Source organism: Carettochelys insculpta, chromosome 3 (genome assembly GCF_033958435.1).
Source record: "Carettochelys insculpta isolate YL-2023 chromosome 3, ASM3395843v1, whole genome shotgun sequence".
Lineage (NCBI taxonomy): Eukaryota > Metazoa > Chordata > Testudines > Carettochelyidae > Carettochelys > Carettochelys insculpta.
The window spans coordinates 96,335,041-96,358,322 of NC_134139.1; the positions used below are offsets into that span (position 1 = coordinate 96,335,041).

The 23,282-nt window shown below is 40.9% G+C and overlaps 1 protein-coding gene across 3 annotated transcripts in view; it reads right to left on the bottom strand.

Annotated features, from left to right (window-relative positions):
* SASH1 (SAM and SH3 domain containing 1) overlaps positions 1–23,282 on the bottom strand; it is a 200,033-nt gene that overhangs the window by 145,344 nt on the left and 31,407 nt on the right. For all 3 annotated transcript variants that reach the window (XM_074990416.1, XM_074990417.1, XM_074990415.1), the window contains exon 2: positions 16,239–16,367. In XM_074990416.1, coding sequence (XP_074846517.1) covers positions 16,239–16,367 — 129 coding nt within the window. The remainder of the gene's footprint in view (positions 1–16,238; positions 16,368–23,282) is intronic.

A 23,282-nucleotide genomic window follows, 5' to 3' on the forward strand; every position in this document is an offset into this window, starting at 1 on the left:
TTGACACTGGTTCAGTACAAAGGGAAGATTGCAGTGTTAATGCAGATGCTGGTGTTTCTTCTCTTTATTAATTTAAAATTATTTTTAAAAATTTACACAGCAAGCTGTGGTATTGAACTAGGATTACCACAAGCAAGCCACCTGTAAAGGCATGTGTGTCACTAATGAATAAACAATTAAATTAAATGTGTGCACAACCACCTGCTACTCAAAAGTCAGAACCAAACTGATCCACAAACACTGAATGTAGCTCAGCTGTCTTTTCTATCTAACTCTGGCAGACAAATGCCATCATGAAACCACAGAGACACTCATTTACTCTATGAGACTACAATGTCCAAATGTCTACACCCTGGCCACTGCAGATAATTTCCTGTAGTTATTCTGAAATGCTTTGTCCAGTTTTAAGTTTGCTACAAGCTGTAGTCCTACCAGTATTTCCTTTGGGAGGCTATTCCATAATTAAACATATCTGAAGAGATAGCGTTCCTGACATTGAGTCTAAAGTTACTTTGGCTTGATGCAGATTGCTTTAGCTTTACCTTTCTTCCAAAATGAATTACTTGATTAAAGGAGGTTTTAGTAGTCTGACAAAAAGAAAAGAACAACCTCCTTAATCAAGATTATAGACAAATTTTAAATGGATTTGAAGTTACATTCTTAATCACAATTCAAATGTATGTTGTTATATTTAAAAACACCCAGAATTAGTGGCTCCTAAATCTATGTTTCGCATCTGAGTATGTTCACAGATTTTTGATTCATTCCTTATCTAAGGACTATCATCTGAGGACTAAGGAGTTGGCTTTATAGCGGTTTGGACTACAGCTCTTTTGGACTGTACATAGAACTGTTTCTCAGAGGCTGTGTCTACACTGGCCCCCTTCTTCAAAGGGGGCACGGTAGTCAGCCCGAGCCGTGAACAGTAATGAGGTGCTGCAATGCGGATGCAGCACCTCATTAGGCTAATTGTTGCTGCAGGCAGTTCGACGTGCTGGCAAGACATGTAGCTGTGGACACTTCAAACAACCCAGGCAACTTCCAAGTGCACTTACTCCCAAAAATTCTTATATATTTTATAGAATTTTTGAGAGTAGGGGAACTTTGATGTCGCAAGGGTACTGCGAAGTGCCTGCGGCTGTACGGTGTGCCAGCGCTTTGCGGTTGCTAACTTCAAAGTGCCTGAGGTGAAAATTAGCCTAATAAGGTGATGTATATGCATTGCAGCACCTCATTGCTATTCCCCGCCCGGGCTGATTACCATGCCCCTTTCAAAGAAGGGGGCTAGTGTAGACACAGCCAAAGAGTTTCAGGTCTCAATTTTCAAATGCTTGAAACTAAACAAACATTTGAGAACAGCAAAATAGGGACAATGGATTTCAGTAGGGCAGATTTTGGTAAACTCAGAGCTGGTAGGTAAGATCCCAAGGGAAGCAAGACTGAGGGGGAAAAACAACTGAGGAGAGTTGGCAGTTTTTCAAAGGGACATTATTAAGAACCCAAAAGCAAGCTATTCCCCTGTGCAGGAAAGATAGAAAACATGGCAAAAGACTGCCTTGGCTTAACCAGGAGATCTTGCATAATCTCAAAATAAAAAAGGAATCACATAAAAAAATGGAAACTAGGACAAATTAAAAAGGATGAATACAGGCAAACAAACACAAGAATGCAGGGGTGAGATTAGAAAGGCAAAGGCAGAAAATGAGCACAAACTAGCTACAGGCATAAAGGGAAACAAGAAGACTTTTTATAAATACATTAGAAGCAAGAGGAAGACTAAAGACAGGGTAGGCCCATTGTTCAGTGAGGAGGGAGAAACTGTAGCAGGAAACTTGGAAATGGCAGAGATGCTTAATGACTTCTTTGTTTCGGTCTTCACTGAGAAGTCTGAAGAAGGAATGTCAAACATAGTAGATGCTAGTGGGAAAGGGATAGCTTTAGAAGATAAAATAAAAAAAGAACAAGTAAAAAATCACTTAGAAAAGTTAGATGTCTGCAAGTCACCAGGTCCTGATGAAATGCATCCTAGAATACTCAAGGAGTTGATAGAGTAGGTATCTGAGCCATTAGCTCTCATCTTTGGCAAATCATGGGAGAAAGGAGAGATTCCAGAAGACTGGAAAAAGGTAAATATTGTGCCCATTTCTAAAAAGGGGAATAAGAACAATGCAGGAAACTACAGACCAGTCAGGTTAACTTCTGTGCCAGGAAAGACAATGGAGCAAGTAATTAAAGAAATCATCTGCAAATACTTGGAAGGTGGTCAGGTGATAGGGAACAGCCAGCATGGATTTGTAAAGAACAAATCATGTCAAACCAATCCAACAGCTTTCTTTGACAGGATAACGAGCCTTGTGGATAAAGGCGAAGCAGTGGATGTGGCATATTTAGAGCAGTGGTTCCCAAAGTTTTCTGCATCACACCCCCTTTTTGATTTTTGAGAAACCCTCACGTGCCATGACCTCTTCTTTACCATCATCCAAGCCCCCTTTAACAAAAAATTCAATTCATAATTTGAAATAAACATGAAAGCTTGATATAAAAATGTTATTTAAAATTAAAAATAAGGACAAATAATTTTTCTTCACCCCTTGAGGTTGCCTGTTGCAGCCCCAGCTGGCCAGCTGCGTGAGTCCCAAGGCTCCTTCCAGAGCTGCCCGCACCAGCCGCCCACCCGCCTGAGACCTGTGCTGCCAGATTCACCTGCCTGAGCTCCACACCGCTGCGGCCAGCCACCTGCTCACCTGCCAGCCACCGGGGCCAGCCATCCACCCGCCCACCGGCCACCCAAACCTCAGGTTGCCAGGACCAGGCACCCACCCTAGCCACTGGCCAGCTGTCCAAGCCCCCGCCCAAGCCCCACACTGTTAGGGCCAGTCATCCACCCACCATCTTGAGCCCCTGGAGCCCCATGCTGCCGGGGCCAGCCACCAGCCCATCAGCCTGAGCCGCCCAAGCCCCATGTTGCTGGGGCCAGCCGCCTGAGTCCCACATGTTCTGCAAGCTGGCTAGCTGCCCAAGCCCCGCAAGCTGCCCACCCGAGACCCTCCCCTGCCCTCCCACAAAGCCAAGCAGCCCCAGCCCTCCATCTAACGCCATCCTCCTCCTCCTCCACCCCAACCCATACTCACTCTCATTTGCAGAAAGCAGCTAGCGCCACGTGTGTCTTTGCTGTCTGCCTGCATTTTATAGTGGCTGCACCAGGTCACTCACATAAAATGGCAAGGGCTGAGAGCCAGAAGTAAAGGCCAGATCTTTCTTCAGGTGGGGGGAACAATGGAGGGTCTGGGTCACTTTGCATCTCCCCTGGAATTTCTTCATGCCTGCCTGGAGGCACACACCCCCAGTTTGGGAAACCATGACCTAGACTTTAGTAAGGTATTTGACACTGTCTCACATGATATTCTTATCAATACACTAGGTAAATACAACTTAGATGGGCCTACTATAAGGTGGGTGAAAAACTGGTTGGATAACCACACTCAGAGAGTAGTTCTCAATGGTTCTCAATCCTGCTGGAAAGGTATAACAAGTGGGGTTCTGCAGGGGTCTGTTTTGGGACTGGTTCTGTTCAATATCTTCATCAACGATTTATATATTGGCATAAAAAGTATGCTTACTGAGTTTGTGGATGATACCATGCTAGGAGGGGCTGCAACTGCTTTGGAGGATAGGGTCAAAATTCAAAATGATCTGGACAAATTGGAGAAATGGTCTGTGGTGAACAGGATGAAGTTTAATAAAGACGAACGGAAAGCACTCCACTTAGGAAGGAACAATCAGTTTCACACATACAGAATGCGAAGCGACTGTCTACGAAGGAGTATGGTAGACAGGAATCGAGGAGTTATAGTGGACCACAAGCTAAATATGAGTCAACAGTGTGATGTTGTTGCAAAAAAAAAAGGAAACATGATTCTGGGATGCATTAACAGGAGTGTTGTGAGCAAAACACGAGAAGTCATTCTGCCGCTCTACTCTGCGCTGGTTAGGCCTCAGTTGGAGTACTGTGTCCAGTTGTGGGCACTGCATTTCAAGAAAGATGTGGAAAAACTGGAGGGGGTCCAGAAAAGAGCAATAAGAATGATCAAAGGTCTAGAGAACATGACCTATGAAGAAAGGCTGAAAGAATTGGGCTTGTTTAGTTTGAAAAAAAGAAGATTAAGGGAGATATGATAGTGGTTTTCAGGTATCTAAAAGGGTGTCATAAGGAAGAGGGAGAAAACTTGTTCTTCTGGGCCTGTGAGGATAGAACAAGAAGCAGTGGGCTTAAACTGAAGCAAGGGAGGTTTAGGCTGGACATTAGGAAAAAGTTCCTAACTGTCAGGGTGATCAAACACTGGAATAAATTGCCTAGGGAGGTTGTGGAATCTCCATCTCTGGAGATATTTAAGAACAGGTTACATAAACGTCTGTCAGGGATGGTCCAGACAGTACTTCGTCCTGCCATGAGGGCAGGGGACTGGATTCAATGATCTCTCAATGTCCCTTCCGGTCCTAGTATTCTATGAAAGGAAAATCTATACAAGAAAACATGGATCTCCACTTGCTCACAAAATCAAAATCACAAAATCTGTGACTGAGGAATCCCTATGCAGGAAAACTGCCAGATAATATTAACTTGCAGACAAAGGAGTGTTAAGTACATTCTAGTGCTTTCACAAATTCCAACACTATCTTGTGTACCATATGCAAATAAACTCCCAAAGCCTGAGCTCTAACTCATTAAGACTAATTCAATTTTCAGCACCATATTTACATTTCTGATGTACTCTCCCCATGGAGCCTAAAAGGACATCAAACAACAACAATTTTAATTTCACTGAGGATATCTCTAGGGCAGAGGTAGGCAAACCATTGCCAGTGGGCCGCATCCAGCCCATTGGACATTTTTATCTGGCCCTTGAGCTTGGGCTGGAGCTTTCCCCACTCTGCCCCCACACCCTGGCTGAAACACCAGGTGGGGAATCAGAGCTGGTGGTAGCACAGGGGTGCCCAATCTTCTAGAGCTCCCTCATTGGCTGGAGCCCCAGGCATGCACCTTTGGCCCAGGGACTAATCCACCACTAGGAGAAGGCTGGGCTGATAAGCTTTTATGGCCCCATCACACAATTTGCCTAGTCTGATGTGGCCCTCAGACCAAAAAGTTTGCCCAGCCCTGCTCTAGGATCATCTAAAGAGACTATCCTAAGAGAAATCCATGCCAGTTCCACAATGACATAATGCAGCTCTCTTGTTTGGCATATATACTAGACTACTACGAGTCATTTGGGGTCTGGGGATGACTGCTGTCAAATAACTGAGGCATCTCATCTAGTCAACAGTTTTACAGTGCTGTGTTACCTTTTCACCGAACTCCAGATTCTGTATCCTACAGAACAGAACAGTGTCATTCTCTGAAACGGTTCAGGGCCACTATTCCTATCACATGCAGCCCAGGGAAACATTTAACGATATTTTTAAATAGGGTATCTTCTGTTTTAGTGTGGGCTAGTGGATTGGACATGAGACTTGGGCTAGATACCAACACTATCTCTATATTTCATTCGTGGGATGTGCAGGCAGCTCATGCAGATACCTGTGAGCTAGCTTTCATTTAGTTAGCTTGGGTACCAGCGCACAAAGCTGCTTCACTGTAGGCCTCACAATCCTGCCTGGAAACCTCGGTTATACAAGCAAATACCTGCACTGCCACAGCTGCACTACTCCAGTACCTTAGCTGGCTAGATTACAGCTAGGGCAAATATAGCTACACAAACTGCATTTACATTCCATGACTGCAGTGTAGTCAGACTCCAAATTGTATTCTGACTCACTGGCCTTGGGCAAGATAATTAACTCCTGTAGCCAAATTCTGTTCTTTGTTAAAATACAGACTGACTCCATTGTTTTTAACCCAGTTGCTCTGCATTTACAGTAACTACTGTGCTACAGTGATGAAAAAGGTGGCTCAGTAATGAAGACTTACATGGGTACAGCGTTTGAAAGGAAAGAGCAGAGGGGAGCTAATTTACCCATATGTTTAAAATGCACATCAAGGCAATAGTACTTAAGTTACCGGCCCTCCAGGGTGTGATGAAAGTTAATTGAGGTTTGTAAAGTGCTTTGAAGACAGAAAATGCTGCACAAAGATTAAATAAAAATATTTTGATTGATTTCTCATAGGTCAGCAACTGAAGGCCCTAATTACCTGGCCTTCAATCATTTTGGTTTGGCTGATAATATGAAACATATGAACTTAATAAGGTGGACTTCCAACATTCAAATTCGTTTCTGCCCCTCACTTATATGACTTTGCTGTTCCATACAATATAGCTTTTCTCTGAAGGACTATTGTGAAGCAGAGCTGGAATAGCTCATACTGTGGTGAGGGGCGACCAAGCACAAACACAAGCAGAGACATGGACAGACAGCTGACAAAGTTTTACCACTCAGCAAATAATTCTTCCATTTATCGCCTTAGTTTGTCTTGGACAAACCTCCTCTAACATGATAGTTCTTCTCTTTGATTTCTTGTTTCTACTTTATCTAGTTCTTTGGCTTAATTCCCCGTACAGACCTAACCAGCTGATTACATTTCCAAACTCTTCAAGGAATTCTGCAACAACAGGTAGCAGACAGTTTTAAAGTGATTATTATCAAACAAGCATTTTTAACGAGGGTTTCTCACATTCCAAGTGCTGCTGCTCGAAGACTCACTGTTAGGAAGAAGTGGGTTTGTCCCACGAAAGCTCATCACCTAATAAATTATTCCGTTAGTCTTTAAAGTGCTACTGGACTGCTTTTTTGTTTTTATTAGGAAAGAGTTTATGGCAAATTTAGCATCTACTTTTCCTTTTTCTAAGGCATTATCACTGCCTTTTTTTAACTTTTCAGGGCGGTCAAACAGTGGAATAAATTGCCAAGGGAGGTTGTGAAATCTCCATTGCTGGAGATACTTAAGAACAGGTTAGATAGATGTCTATCAGGGATGGTTTAGATAGTACTTGGTCCTGCCATTGGGGCAGGGGGCAGGACTCGATGGCCTCTCGAGGTCCCTTCCAGTCCTAGTGTTCTATGATTCTAAAATAGCTTCTAATCCCCATCCATTTTGTCTGCCATGCCCAGCAATACCAAAAGGTCTCTCAATGAATCCGTTTGCTGAAATAATGACATTCAATCCTTTTGCAAAGTATTGTCACTGGATAGTCACATATAAGCACATAATGTTATTACTTTCGTAACCCAATTTACTTTAATAAACCACTCTCACAGCTTCACTTCCGTATGGAAAATGAGAGAAAAAATACTGTTATAGACTAAAACATTAGGATTAATTTACCAGCAAAGGAGATAGAGTCCTAGCTAATATTCATGCATTCTATCATTTTGGGACACGCAGAGATTGCAAGACAACTTTGGTTACTGATCCATTTCCCTCAAATCACAAACTACCTTGTTTGATATGGAATGTGGTGTGTGTTTCAAACAACCATTGCCAACAGAGGACTTACACAATGCTGATAAAAGATAAACGCAACAAGAGATCAAAGGAGCGTGACTGTGCAGCATCAGAACCTGCATCACAGAGCAAAGAAGGGGCAGAGAGGCAAAAGAAAAGCCAATCCTCTTGAGTTCACATACGGAAGTTTAGCTCCCTGTGGGCATCTTTGGGGGATGGGGACAAATCTGTTGCTGGGGACAGGATACTCCAGAACATATCCAGATGTTCACAAAAATATTCACAATGTGGTTTTCATTTACTTCAGAATACACTTGTCTTGATTAGGACCTATGCATTACTTGCGTGACCCAAATGGCTGATACTGCTGGTACAGCTACAGATTTTGAGTATCAGAGAGCCCTGGGTAGTTATCTGAAACAACATCTTTATTATCCCTCAAGGATCAGAGGCTTTGCCAATTTACTCAAAGGCTTAGGGGAAACAGAAGCAAGTGTGGGGCTGGGCTGACATTCTGAATCTCTATTGTCACTCAGAGTCAGCATGTGCATTGACTGAAGTGGTTGAGCAACAATTGCCAGAGGGAAACAGGGAGCCTGATAGCAGAGTTGTGTTTAACTTAAAAAAAAAAAAACCACCGTTGTTACAAAGAAAGGGAACAGCTTGATGTGTGGGCAAGGGATTACATTTCCCTAGGAGATTCCATTCTTCTGTTTTAGCACCTCCATCATAAACCAGATTCCGACACTCCTCCTCTAGTCTAGCAGCACTTTGTTCAACAAAGGTATCAGAATCAGGCCTAAACTGAATGTAAAACCACTAACAAACCATCACATGTAAGATTTGAAGTAAATACTAGCTGCCATTTTATTAGACCCTGCTCTCTTTCACGTAGGCACTTTACAAATGCAACCACTGTATCTTGCAAGTCACTGGTACTAGCTCATCTTTCCTGCAGCTGGGGCCACCTATTCACAAGCAGTAAATGCCTGAAAAACACTGGTGTTTTGAACAGTGTTTTGAGATGCTGATGAATAACTTCGCAGCATTCTGGGTCTACTCTTCCCCCACTCTCTCCAGAGTTTACTTGCATTTGCTATCTTTCTCAGATTAGCGTAATTCTGATTGGCATTCTGGAATTCTTCTAATCATATGCAAATGAGAAATAAACCCAGCTGCATACCATAAAAAGCCTGTTTGTTTTGAGGTTTGGATGGTTATTTTAAAGAGATATCCTCTTGTCCACTTGTTTATTTTGGGTTTTTGTTGGTGGTGGTAGTTTTACAAGAGTGGCTTTATGCTCTATAATGAAAATTACCAACTATTTTCACATAGTATAACATGATTACTTTTTATCATCTTCTACATTCAGAGAGAAGAAAAAAGGTTTCAAAGTTACCCAGTTAATTTTTTTTCTCTATCAAGTTCTCAGGTTTCTGACTATATTAGATAACACAATTAATACAAATCCAGAACCTGCAGATATGCAGCCTTGCTATGACCAAATAACAGCACAATGAGAACAAATTCAATTAATCTTGGTTCAAAGTAAAAGTCCTGTTGGATTTGAAAACACAAGAAAATCACTACAGATGGTGTTAGAAGATTGAGCCTAGTAGACAAACAGACCTATATTTCTGAAGGTATTCTGTTACCATGCTTTACTAAATAATATCTGATCAACATGGCTGAACTATTTTATACATCCTATTAAATAAAACTAGGAAAAAAATTGAGTAAAGTAGAATTACTAGAGTTAAGACTATAAGTATCTACCAGTCACTTAAGAGAACTATCCCTTACGAAAATGTGAGGTTGTTAAAAAAATGCATAAATATAAATATAAGGAAAGGTGCACTTAAGGCTCTGAAATTACTACAACATCACATCAGCCAACTTTCCAGCCTGTAAAGCCAGCTCATTGGTCCTCTAAAATAGATGTGCTTTGCTTAAGGGGTTTTCATAGGTTTCCACAGAAGAATTTATCAGCTGTTTTTTTCACTTTTTGTTTGTTTGGTTTGGTTTTTTGCTTTGGTTCAGCTCCAACAGAGGTAGCAATGGTAGAAGTAGGCCAGAGAAAACGCAGGTGTTTTTATCATCCTTTTATTTTGGGCTCTGATTCAGCACAGTAGTTTAAATACATACCTTGCTTTATTCCTATGCTTAAAGTCAGGCATGTGCATAAATACCCTGTTGAAACAAGGCCCAACAAAAATCAGATGACATAATACTAAAAATGATCTCCCTGACTCTTAACCAGTCTTCCCCAAGCATTTTCTTATTCCACTAGCGCAGCTTCTTTGTTACATCTATTGGCGAACCTGCGCTAGTGGAGAAAAAGTTGTGTGCCTGATGCTGCCAATATATTAAATCCACATTACAGCTATGATCATATACAAGCATAAAATCATTTTAAATACCATGTTGGAGCAAACATATGCTTTAGGGCTTGGTCTACACGTGCCCCTTCCTTTCAAAAGGGGCAGTTTAATGAGAGGGTTTGAAAGATGCTAATGAGGTGCTGCAATGAATATGCAGTGCCTCATTAGCATAATAGCGGCCACGGCGATTTGGAACTGCGGCTTTTCGAATCGCGCACTGCCCATGGAGACAGGACCTTCCAAAAGAACCCCCCACCAATTTTCGAAAGCCCTTTTTCCTCGATCACCACACAGGAAGAAAGGCATTCGAAAACTGCGGGTGGGGGAGTGTCCTTTGGGAAGGTCCTGTCTCCACGGGCTGTGTGCAATTCGAAACGCTGCACTTTCAAATCATCGTGGCTGCCATTATGTTAATGAGGCGCTGCATATTCATTGCAGCGCCTAATTAGCATCTTTCGAACCTGCTCATTAACATGCCCCTTTCAAAAGGAAGTGGCACGTGTAGACACAGGGTAGAAGTTCAGGTGTTCCACTACTTCTGTATCTGTGACTAAGGAGGCTTGTAATTCTCCAGAATTATAAAGGTATTATCTGTGTGTACCAAAGGGAGTTTGTCTTCTGTTCTCTACATTGTTTTAAATAAACCCAAATGTTGGTAATATTTTGGGAGCCCACTGCAGGTGACAAGACAAAACATAACAGTGAATCCTGTTCCAGAGAGACAGAGGCATCTTACCAGTACCAATCAAAATGGAGGGGAAAAAGACAAAACCTACATGAGGACAATACCGAACTTGCAGAGTAAAAATGATGAAAAATGACTTCAGGAGACTGAATTTAAATATACATGCACAGCTGTGAAACAGAACTGGCTACAAGCAGATATAATGTAGGTAGGCACATTAACACACACAGCTACTGTGGCTTACAACATATCTGGCTATTCCAATCTCCATCTCTCTTGTGCTAAGAGTAGCTCAAGTAGCCTTAACAACCTGTATAGTAGTTATGTGACATGGCCAAACATTCACTGGAGAGGAAACCTTCTCATTTCCTCTGTGACCGACATCCTTCTCTCCAGAGGTGAAACGCTAATGAATTTACCTATTTGTGTCATCATCCCCCATTTTTCCTTGCTGCACTCAGAATTAGCAAACAATCATTTTGCCTACCACCTTTCAGAACTACCTACACAGTCACAGTGACATACAAAGATTACATACCCTAAGGGTATTTGAGGTGAGAAAAGGTTTTGAGTTCTTCCTTTGTTTTGTGTTTAGCTGTATCTTCTGCCATTCTCTGTGTGTGTGTGTAAATATTCACATTGGCTACATCTGCACTAGCCAAAAACTTCGAAATGGCCAAGCAAATGGCCATTTTGAAGTTTACTAATGAAGCACTGAAATACATATTCAGCGCCTCATTAGCAGGTGGATGGCCGCGGCACTTCAAAATTGATGCGGCTTGCCACCGCGTGGCTCGTGCAGACGGGGCTCCTTTTTGAAAGGACACTGGCTACTTCAAAGTCCCCTTATTTCCATCTGCTCATAGGAATAAGGGGACTTCGAAATTGACACGGCTCGCCACCACGCAGCTCGTCCAGACTGGGCTCCTTTTCGAAAGGACCCTGGCTACTTCGAAGTGCCATGGCCACCTGCATGCTAATGAGGCACTGAATATGTATTTCATTAGTTCATTAGGGCTTCATTAGTAAACTTTGAAATGGCCATGCAGTTTTTGGCTAGTGTAGACACAGCCATTGAGAATATATGAGATTAAATGGGTGGATCTACAGTGTACATATTAAAAGATGCTGTATGGTTTCTTCTTTCCATATGAAAACATTTATAAAACTGATTATTAAAAAGGAAAAAAAGAAAGTGGCATATCCTATGTTCTTTATTATTGTTTAATGCCATCCATCTCTCATATGAACAACTACCAAGTCAAAACATTATTCTCTTTTGCCAATGACATGAGCACAGACTCAATCTGACTCTCAAGCTGTAGTTTCTTTGCCTTGCAGGTCATCTGCCACAACAGAGATCCTGGAGATCAGAACTTAGCTGCTGACTGTCCATGATGGACAACATGACAAAAGGTAGCATGCTCTTTCACACCTACATCATTGTTATGCAGCATCGTTGACAGCACGACAAAACTTGTTTATGTCAGCAAACTGAGGAGATTCCTGTCTGCACATGCACAGGAGGCAGAAATGAGCAGTAATAAGGTGCCATTTTAACGGAGTCACTTTTCTGGCTACAACTTCATTTTAACAGATGTCCACTTTAATTGTACCAGTGATCCATCCACTGTAGGCTTGAAAAGCCATTATCTAGTTCGACTACAGCTTTCTCCAGCCAAGAAAACACACAGTGTGCAGGAACATGCCAAGTGTTTGAAAATGTGGGTAATTCCCCTGCTGTTCACAAATGCTAATGCCTCCAGACCCAGGATATTCTCCATTAGAAAAACAAAGGCAAAAATCCAAATGCTAAACACAGTAATTGTTGTTAGGGACCAACTAAAATCCTTGATAACAATTTTGGAACAATAATCCTTGTTTATCTAATTCTGCTTTCCATCCATCTGCAGCCACCATCCATCTGCAGCCACCACTCTGTTGATACAAGATATACAGTTCCCTAGACCAATTTTGCTGAGTGCTTTTTGTTCCAACCTGGAGCAGAACATCCAGACTAAAATGGATACGGCCTGATAGGCATGCCTGAAGGTCTGATTACAGAGCAAAATTTATAACTAAGTTATCAAAACTTTCGCCCCAGAAAATTAATGTACTTTCAGCACACAGGGCACCATCAGTAAAGAGTCCACCGTTTTGAATTTCTTCCCTTCAGCGACTGGACTTCAAAGGACAATTACTTTCATTGGAAGAAGTCAGCAGGGTCTATATGTAACTAACAAAACGGTATCAATCGCAGCCATCTTCATTTACCTAAATGTTAGATCTCAACTCCACTCTTCATCCTTTTGACCGTACAATCATTGTAGCAGAGACTTCTTCTGAGCTTATAAAACACCCAGAGGTCCCAGTCCTCATCGGAGCCTTTGGGTGCTTCTGGAACATTAATTATTAACAACTTGCAATTAATTTGGCCTACACAGGTTATGGCATGTGCAATTTTTACAGCAGAGTGGCAGGCCGAAACAGCCCTAGAAGAAATTCAACAGCAAACTCTGTTTTAAAATCTCAGACAAAAATGAATTGAACACTATTTCACCAGTTTTCAGAGCACTCCTCGAGCCACTATCATTTGCTTTTCAATTTAAACCAACTCCCACTTTTAAAGCAGAGTTGTAGAAAATATTCTGTTAAATTAGCAATGTACTACTGATGACATGCCCATCACCAGCTCCTCATGTACCTCCTGAGTAAAGTTTACCATAACAAAAATTTTGCTGCTATCAGTACTGTGGGACAACAGAGCTTTGGAAAAGAAATTGAGATTCTGTTTTGTCTTGTGCATTATCAACAGAATGTCTAACGGATGCCTCACGAGCCTTATCATTCTACTGAAAAAAACCAACAATTTGATTTTCAGTAAGAGGGTGCCCTCCCTAGCTCAGAGGTCTGGCAGTTGAAAAAAAATATCTTTTTGATTTGCAAACCTGAGCACATTTGATGCAGAAGTCACTGAAAGATACACCCTGAGATGCCATTTTCACACACGCACTTTTCAGGTTGTAGCTTCCCAGTATGAGAGCAGGAGTCAGGGAAATCACTCACAGGTCTGACTTGCATTAGCTCTGATCTTTTTAACTGCACCATGAAGATCTGCACCTTTGATATAAGCTAATTAAGCTCATATGGCTTTCCTCAGACTGCTTTCTGGAGCTCTGGAACAAAGAGAGCCAAATTATGCTCATCTGGCTACATGGAAGGGAGTTCTCTCCAGTCGTAATGCATGCTTTACTACCCAGCACAGAAGCTGCCTTCCAAAATTCCTGAGTGCCAGCAAGATTTCATAACTGGCAAAGCTTATCTGGAATAGTCACTATATGCAGTCTGGAAGACAGCATGGTATCTCGGGATTAGATTGAACTGCTAAACTGTTCCATTTACTTATTCATGCAGAAGGCTCAGCTGTCAGTGTGTTGTGGAATGTTCCATATGCAGCCCCCACAGCAGAGTTGCATGCAAATCTTAAACTGTCAAAATTTCAGCTTGAATGCATTTTCTCCACAGCATTTAATTGGTTGCACAATGGCAATCCTGCTAAAAAGGAAACATTCTTCCATTAAAAAAAACTAAATCAAGAGGGATTAACTAGCTTCAGCTAAGCACTGAAGATTTTTTGTATATGTGTGTGTGTGTGTATATATATAGCTTGATTCTGAAGCTCTTCCATTTGCACATCTCCCAGTCAAGTCAATGAGAGTTTGTCCATGTGGCAGGAATTTCTTAAAGAAAGAAAGCAGCCCTATGTGGTCCATCGCTAAAACCACAGCTGCTACAGCAACAGGCAGTCACTAACTGCTTCCAGAATCATTAGTCTGTCTACGCTACGGATTACGTGGAAACAAGAGTAAGGGAAAGCCAGGAATATTCTGTTTCTTTGTACTAGTAAGACTAATATATACATCCAAAAGTCTACAAACCAAATTCACTAATGCCAGGAGGTTCACAAGCTTCTTCTGCATGTTAGACATTCTACAATACTGGACATGTCTGAAGGGGAAAATGGTCTTGTGGTGGAAGTACAGGAGTGAGAGTCAGGTGATCAGGGTCTATTCTTGGCTTCCCATCAGGCTTGTGAATCAACTGGCAAGTCCTCTGTGCCTTAGTTTACCTATATCAACTAGGGATGCTCCACCTCACAGTTATTTTGTCTAAAAGGCCCTTTGAATTCTCTAAGTAGGTGGCACTTAAGAAAGACATAGGAGATATCAAATAGTTCTAAACAGCTGAGACTAGAGGTAGCAGTGGCAGACTTCACTGCTCATAGCATATACTCTTTGCCTTTGCTGATTACTATGGCTTATTGGTTCCTACATTTGCCACTCACATGTTATCACCTCAACAAAATTAAATGTGCCAAGGCCCAAGCTTAAGAAATATTCCTGAATCAATCACAACACACTGTGAAATTTTAAGACTTGAACATGTTTCTATACAAGGATTTTTATTGACAGACTGCAAACTAATTAAAAACAACTGTATAATGAAACAGGTACACTAAAACCCTTGAGATATGCACAACCACATTGTGCCTCTCAGGTTAATGTGACTGCTGCCCCTAACAGGAGAGGGGAAAACCACTCCTGGCAGGGGCAGCAGTCTGACTCTTGCCGCCCCAACAGGAGTTGTTTCCTGATCCTGCCAGGGACAGCAGCCGTGAGTCAGGCTGCCATCCCTGACAGGAGCAGGTTTTCTCCCACTCCCTTCAGGGATGGCAGCCTGACTCATGGCTGCCACCCCGACAGGAAATCGCTCCTGTTAGGGGCAGCAGCCACGAAACAGGCTGCCACCCCTGACAGGAGTGGTTTCCCTGTCCCTGGACTAGTGAGGAGCTGGGAACCAGGCAGCAGCCTGATTCCCGGCTCCCCTTGACTTACATGAAAATTCGAGTTACGTGGGTATTGCAGAAACACAACACCCGCCTCCCCCCACGTAACTCGAGGGTTTACTGTATTAAAAATAATACTTTAGTGTCCATTCTGCATACTGTGATTGCTGTACAAATAGCTAACTAATGTAAACAAAAGAAAAACAAGAAAAAATTAGAAATTGCCAAATAATTCAAAATCTCACTTAAGATTTTAAAATGGCAACCTTTGAGAAAAGGATTTTCTTTACAATAATATTTTTGAACAAGCACTGTCAACTGTGGTTGATGCCTATGGCAATGTCAGTAGTGCGGAACTGTATGCTTCTGAGGAGGTCGATTAACTTGTCTGGGACTAGCCTAATGCAGGATCAGTACCTTTGTGCTGACTACTTCAATTAGGGAGATCTAAATAAAAAAAGACAACCCATTTTACAGTTGTGAGGAGCTACACTTTTAAATGACATAATACAGGGTTTATGAACAAAAGCGTATTGCCTAATGACTTCACTGGAAATATCGCTGAGCAAAAAAAATCAAGAATTCACCTCATATTAAATCAAGCATCACCTTCCATCCCAATCAACTTCTATAAGGAAATTTGTGTGAGCAAAAAAAAGATAAAAGGGACAAGCTAACTCAATCTGTAACCTAATGATTCATATCAATAGAGCAACCTCACCACTTCCCACAAAAGTAAATTAAAACCATCAGTTTGGAAGTGCTGTATCACAGGTACACATGGGTGCACATACCCTTATTGCCCCTGACCTGGAATACTGAATAGTCCATCAGTAGCACAAGAAAGAAAAGTGTGAGATGGAAAGTTGTAGCTGCTCCCCTCACCATGTCAAGGTCTTGAGAAACCCTCCGTTTGCGCAGCTCCTCCATCCTCTCGCACACATCAGTAAAACAGGTGTTATAATAATCTGCATACTGCTGGGCCAGGTCATCAATGCTTCCCAGAGACCCATCCTAGGGAGAAGAGAGAATGAAATTTAAAAAAAGTTGATTCAAACCTAAAATACCCCTCAGGTTGTAAAAGCAACTACAGTGATTATACATGAAAGAGGTTTATCGGGCCATCTTCTTTATGAAATTGTCATTACCCATTGCAGCTTCAGAGTGAGTGTTAAAGCGTGAGGCTCCCTTTTGTGGATTCCCAATCCCCTTCATTGCAATATGACATATCTAGCAGAGATTCCCCTGGAGTTCCTCTTCTGGGCAATGGAGGTACTGCATCTACTATGCAGGTCTTCACCCTGAAAGGTGACAACCCCAAGAGCCGCCAGAGTGTGCACATTGTGGTTGTGCACGTACTGTGAGGATCGGGCCATGCAAGTGTCTAGGTACAAATGGAGGAGAGCAACACACAGCAGGAAAACAACTGTGCCCCTAGAAACAATCCCCAGTCCACTCCTTGCTCCACCAACCATTCCAATACACATCCATGTTCACCTGAGTGTCCTAGGAACCAAACCACTCCAACACATCCACACTCACCTGGGTGTCCTAGGAACTCAGCCACTCATCCCACCACAACAGCCTTTGGCCCAGCTGTCCCACGTGACATTTCCTCCACCACACATACCATTATTTGCTGGGAGCAACTCTGTTGTCTCCTGAAAATAGCCTACAACAACACTTCTAATATCATACTCTTTACTTACAAGCAGAATGAGCGCTAAGCAAGTTTGCATAACGATCCTTAACAGGCAAGTTACTGCCACCCATAAGGACACCACCCACTGGCCACTATATGAGAATTTATATGTGAGAACAGGACAAAGAGCACAGCCAACATGACCCACTCTCCTCAAAACATTTCTTAACTTCTGTGAAAATCAATAAAGCTGGAAATACCAATCTAATGTTAATCCAAAAGAGATTTTTCAGAGGAGTCGTACTGCCTTCCTCTGACACAATTTCATCAATACTGCATCTCAAGGGTGCGATGAAATTAAAATTCAAACATATCAGAGCCTGGAGATTTTCCACAAAGCATCAGTTTATTATAAAAATGATAACTGCCTCTCTTTATGGCACAAAAACCATATTTGGAAAAAATAGCATATTTCTTCTCAGGGGAAAAAATCAAAAGGAAGAACTGTTTTATGTGATACAAAAATATGGGGTCTAATATTGCGTAGAAGGAGAATTTGTTACGGTGCAGAGGATTTTATTGGTGTCTTAACTGGTGAGCATAAGAATTCAGGTTGAAAGTCTGGAGTCAATAATATTAATACAGAATCATAAAATCCTATGGCTGGAAGAAATCTTGGGTGGTCATTGAGTCTAGGCCCCTGCCCAAAATGACATCTAGCATTTCAGAAGGTGAATCTAAAATTTCTCTACCAAGAGAGAGAGATGTGCAGGGCAAAATTTGATATTAAGTCAGGCGATCTAATCAATATTTCAGCAACTAATACCAGCCCAACATCCAGAGATGCTCATTTAGGTGCTGAACTTTAGCCACCCAACTTTGCTCAAGTCACAAAGAGAAGTCAATATTAGAGGTAGAAATAAAATAGTAGTCTCTTGCTTGCTAAATGCCTTATCTACTGGCCAAGGTTGTCATTCCAACAATGAAATGAGTTTAGCAAGCGGCCTATAGGTTAGTTATCTGCTGACTGAAGCCAATATATAATATTAACATATGCCTTAAAAACAAGGTAGGGATTTAGAACAGGCCACATTGCTGAAATCAAACATAAAACCCATTTCAAACTCAAAAACATATGGGAAAACCAATCAGTTATTTTGTAGCATGACATAAAACTGACAGGAAAAAATACAATATGTTACATGCATCGGTTTGTAAACTAGGATGGATGTAATTTGACTGCTGCTTTTGTAATGGTAACAAGTGCATATTACTGAATAGATCCTTAAAAATAGAACAGATTTTTTTTTGTATTTTGTGTATATTCTTTATGCATGAAGGAGGAGCATAAGAATACTTTTCATGTTCTGAACTGAGTACACATCAGCTTTTATCATCTCTATGTAATTTTCTTGTCTCACTCTTGTTAAAATGTCTCCATTACACTTTCTATACTTCTAAAATGTTTATTTATGTTAAAACGTCTACATGGTTCTTGGATATCTGTACTGCAATTTTTATACATTTGAAAGGGTATTTGTTTCTGGAATGTTTGGATAAAAAAGATCAAGAAACAAGCTTATACAAATTGCAAAGCAGATGTTTTAATAGAGAAACAAGATTATATAGCAAGAAGGCCTACATTCATCACAGACATGTGAGAAAGAACTAGGTAGCTATCTAGTCCATCTTCTTGCACAGGAAGAAAAGACAGTAGCTTATATAAGATTTCCATATGGTCAATGAAAACAGTCTAATTTGCCTCCAAGTGAAAAAAATATGATACCTAGGACCCTCAAACACTGAATCTACTAACACTAGTGCTTTTCTACACGCTAAACTGGAACGAAATTTCCTCGATAGTTTTGGTATATTCATGTTACACTAAACTCAAAGTAGGGTGCTCTTCTCTAAATGATAAAGCAAAATCTCCCATATGCCTCATTGTGCTTGGAGTAACTTTGTGTAGCTAACACCTACCATACTCCTCAACCTGCCAAATATAACCCACACACAGCAACAACAAAATGAAGTAATTTAATCAGGAATCATAGCAATGACATAGTAACATTGTGTCTGGTTTTAATAACAGAATGAACCATCAGTATATTTTTCCAAATGCCCATAGCACACCTACGAGTTGTTCATGGACCACTGGTGCTCTGCAGAACACAGTTTGTGGCACTGAAGCCACTTAGGCTGGCTCTACAGTAGGAGATAAAATCAATTTCAGGTATGGAAATCCAGCTATGAGAAATGTATAGCTGGAGTGTGCGTACCTAAAAATCTATTTTTCCACAGTTCACATAGTGGGAGGTCAACAAGAGAAACCCTCCCACTGACTTACTCCATGTGACTGCCAGGAGTACTGGGGTGGAGTGGAGTGCCATGACAGTTTGATTTGGCACGTCCCCACTCGGCGCACTAAATCGAACTTGGAAAGATCAACTGCCAGTGTGTCAACCTTCCCATAAGAGTAGATGTTCACTTACAGACAGAGATTAGTGGGTGTGCCTCAGCTGTAGCTCTTAGGCTCGTACACGTACCTCTAAAGGCCACAGGTTTGATTCCACCTACTGAGGATGGGTGTATGTCAGTGTTACACAAACATGGGAGTTTCTGCTATAATAAGCAAAAATTATTCACGCAGGAAAAGTTAAATGCTGCACTATTCACTCCCTGAATATCAGTAACTGTCTACAGTCTTAGTTCCATGATTCTTTTGTTCTGATGAATAAATTGTACCAAGAGAAGACAACACCAGAAGTGTCTGGAATACAGGTAACTGATTAAAATGCTGTTGGCATGAGAGGATGCCAGTCGTCTTACTCTTCTGGAGCAGCCATGCTGACTGGCTAGCAGGTAGACTGCACAAGCCTGAGTTGGAAGGTTTTTCCCCTTCCGGTTGTTTCATATAATGACTCACTCTGGAATAAGTTCCATGAGAAAACTCTAGCCTCCACCTGTGCTGCAAGCTCAAAACCCCAGCTCGTGTAACCAGATATTCTTTTCAGTACAATCAGATTCTTGATTGATTCTAATAGTGTGATCCCACACACACGAAGACCTTGAGTGTTGTAGGGTCACACACACAACGATGGTTGTCTGTTCCACACTGCAGGGGAGTAACTGGAAACCTAACTGTACCACAGGCAAAACTGGGATTTGCCTGTTCAATTATTGCATGCCTGTTGCATTCTTGCTGACCCAGTCTGTACTAGTTTTGGATGGGGAGCATAGGGGAGAGGGTGATTTGAAAGCTGATTTCTTCTTTGGCAGAATTAACTCATTTTTCAGCTCTAAGTGTTACAGGTAAAGTGTGGGCTGAGGTCTGCCTGGTGGAGCTAGTTTCTGTCCATTTCCTGGTGTGCTTATAGTACTTAAGAGTCAAGGGGCTACCTGAAAATAATTATAGCAGAGGGGCAAGGGAAATTACCTTTGTAAAATGAAAATGTACCATATCGTGTTTTCTCGAGTCAGAATCTGAGATCTAGCCAAACTATCTGCATTTAACAGAGACAAAGTTATAAAGTAGGTTAGTGATTTGTTTTCAATAAGTGAATGATTATCTGAATTGGAAACTGCCAAGTGTACTTCAAATCCAAATGCAATATTTAAAATATAGCTTTACTGCAAACTAAATTCTCATTAGAGAGGCAATATGGAACAGGCTTATTCTAGAACTCCACCCTTACAACTTCCCAGAAGTTCACGCAGCATTACCAGCATACAATTTTTATTTTGACAGCATCACTGTACACTAATGGTCCTGTACAACTGGTTGAGCATGTCAAACAAAGAACTGTAAGTATTCATTATACACTTCCTGGAATAGAAGGGCAGAAGCTTTTCTTTAAAGGAAGTAGGCCAGGCTGCCTTATGTTAATAGAGATGGTTTCAAGCTTAAAAAGGTCTAGCTATGTCTTTACTGAGGAGTCAACATCTACAGTTGATTTAATGCCTCCCAAGTCAGCCTCCCCAGGATGAGAGCAGCCACTCTGAGAAATGACATTCAAGACGGACAGTGTGACTGGATTAGCAGCAGATGAGTTAGGACAAAGTTTGACTGAGCATATACCTTGAGTACACCAGCTAGTCTGAGTTAAAAGCAACACTGTATTTGCATTCAGGATTGTGTGTGGACAGGGCTTGGGTTTGGATAATATAACAGTTATAGCGCAAGTTAACTCTGCAATGAAGCCAAGGCCTGTGTCAAAGATTATATGAAATTGGAAGTGGATGGAGGAAACACAGGGGCTGTTAGAAGACAACCATTGGCAGACTGTAGAGCCTGGCAAAGAGTGCTGAAACATTATACTATTGGAACAACAACTTCCATTGACTTAGCAGACCTGGGGCTTTCTGACTTTTCCATGGCCAGACACCAGGACAGAACTCTAGTCATGTAATCTCAAATTCACACAGATTGTACCCTTCAAGTTTATGCCGCTAACAGGATTTGAGTAGGAAGGTGTTCATCAAATCATTTTTAGCCAACACTGGAGTATTTATTTTATGATTTTTGGGTGGGGGCAGATGGAGAGGTTCTCTGCTATATAAGAAGAAACACAGCTGTGTAAATCTACACAGGCCAATGCCAGCAAACATTTCACACTCAGCAGCTTCTACGTATGTTACAGGTTACACAAATGTCAAAATTCTGCAAAGGATTATACCTCCGTTTTATGTTGGATCAAGTTTTGTTCCAGGGATCTACATTAATTAAATATAGTTATCTCTGCTATACCTTGATTTTATAAGGGCTGTTAAAATTATTACAAAAATGGAGAGAGAAAATGCCTTCTTCAAAACTGCTGTTACTACAGTAAGCTCTTTCATATCCACCATTCTATTATTCAGAATAATTGGTGCTTTAACCATAAGTAAATTTGAATTATGTTTTCCATAAGTACAGTGCAGGGAAAGTAAATACAAATAAATACAGCAAATACAGACATAATTTAACATTGTGCATTACTAGTGTTGCTAGTAAATAAAGTAACTCTGCATACATCTGTTTGTTTCTTAATATCTAATCTTGTTTTTCTTTAGTGTTATGCATTGTTAGGTCTACCACTCTATTATTCAGAATATTTGAATATCCAGCAACCTTCTGGTCCCATGGCTGGCAAATATGAAAAAGTTTACTGTATTGATAGTATCCATTTTAGAAATCACCAAATCACGAGTAGTGTTAACCAGAAGATAACCTGTTTGAGCTCCTGCATATTGCTTCACTACTCGTTACCTTATAAACCACTGACTTTTCTAACTATTCCACATATACATTAACAACATGTTTCGCATTTGCTTTGTGTTATCCTTCCAAAATACCTTATAAATATTAAGATAAAGCCTCATCACTCAGCTTGTGATGTAGGTAACTTTTATTCACCATTTTGCAGATGAAAAACCAAGGCAATTGTCCAAGACAAGATTTTTAAAATAAAACTGTTAACATGATTCAAAATCTCTACAATTAAAGAATATTTTAAAATCAAATATAATTTTCTTAATGCAGTTACCATGTTTGCCCTGTTTATTTAATTCAGCTAGGACAGTGCGCCTACTCTGCTCAATTTTACTTTTGAGCACTGTTGTTTTTACTTTCTGGTTTTCACACACCTGCACTAAGCTGTTGGTTTCAGTTTCCAACACATCAGTGGAATGCTTATTAAAAAAAAATATCATAGAAATAAACAAACCTTGAAAGACTTTTTTTCATATTTATATGTGTAGCCCTCTCTTCCTTCTATATAAACATATTTTGGGCCTGATCTACAGCAATAATAAGACCTAAATGATTCTGGAAAAGCTCCTTTCATTTATATAGCAGGAACCAAATAGCATGGAAATAGGTAATATTAAAAAAAAAAAAGATGGAAATTTCATTTATTATATATTGCAAATGATTTTCATCTTATTACAAATATGCCCTATACATGACATATGAAGGTCCTATATCTAAAAGTACCACATGTAATTACAACCAAAAGATAGAGCTTTTAAAACAAGGGTTTAAAATATATAAGCCCTTCAGTAGCCTCATGAAATGCACTTCCTTACCTCTCTTTGCATAAATTACTGCCAGCTGCATTCTAACAACAAAACAAAACCATGCACCCATAAGTTCCAGCTTTTATGTTTCAAACTTGATGGATAACCAAATCCCTAACACAAGAAATGCTTAGTACCAGTTTTGCTACTATTGTCATGCAAAATGGTATGTTCCAGCTATATAATCCTATGGCCACAGATTCTTTCCAAGGGAAAACAAAAAGCAGTCA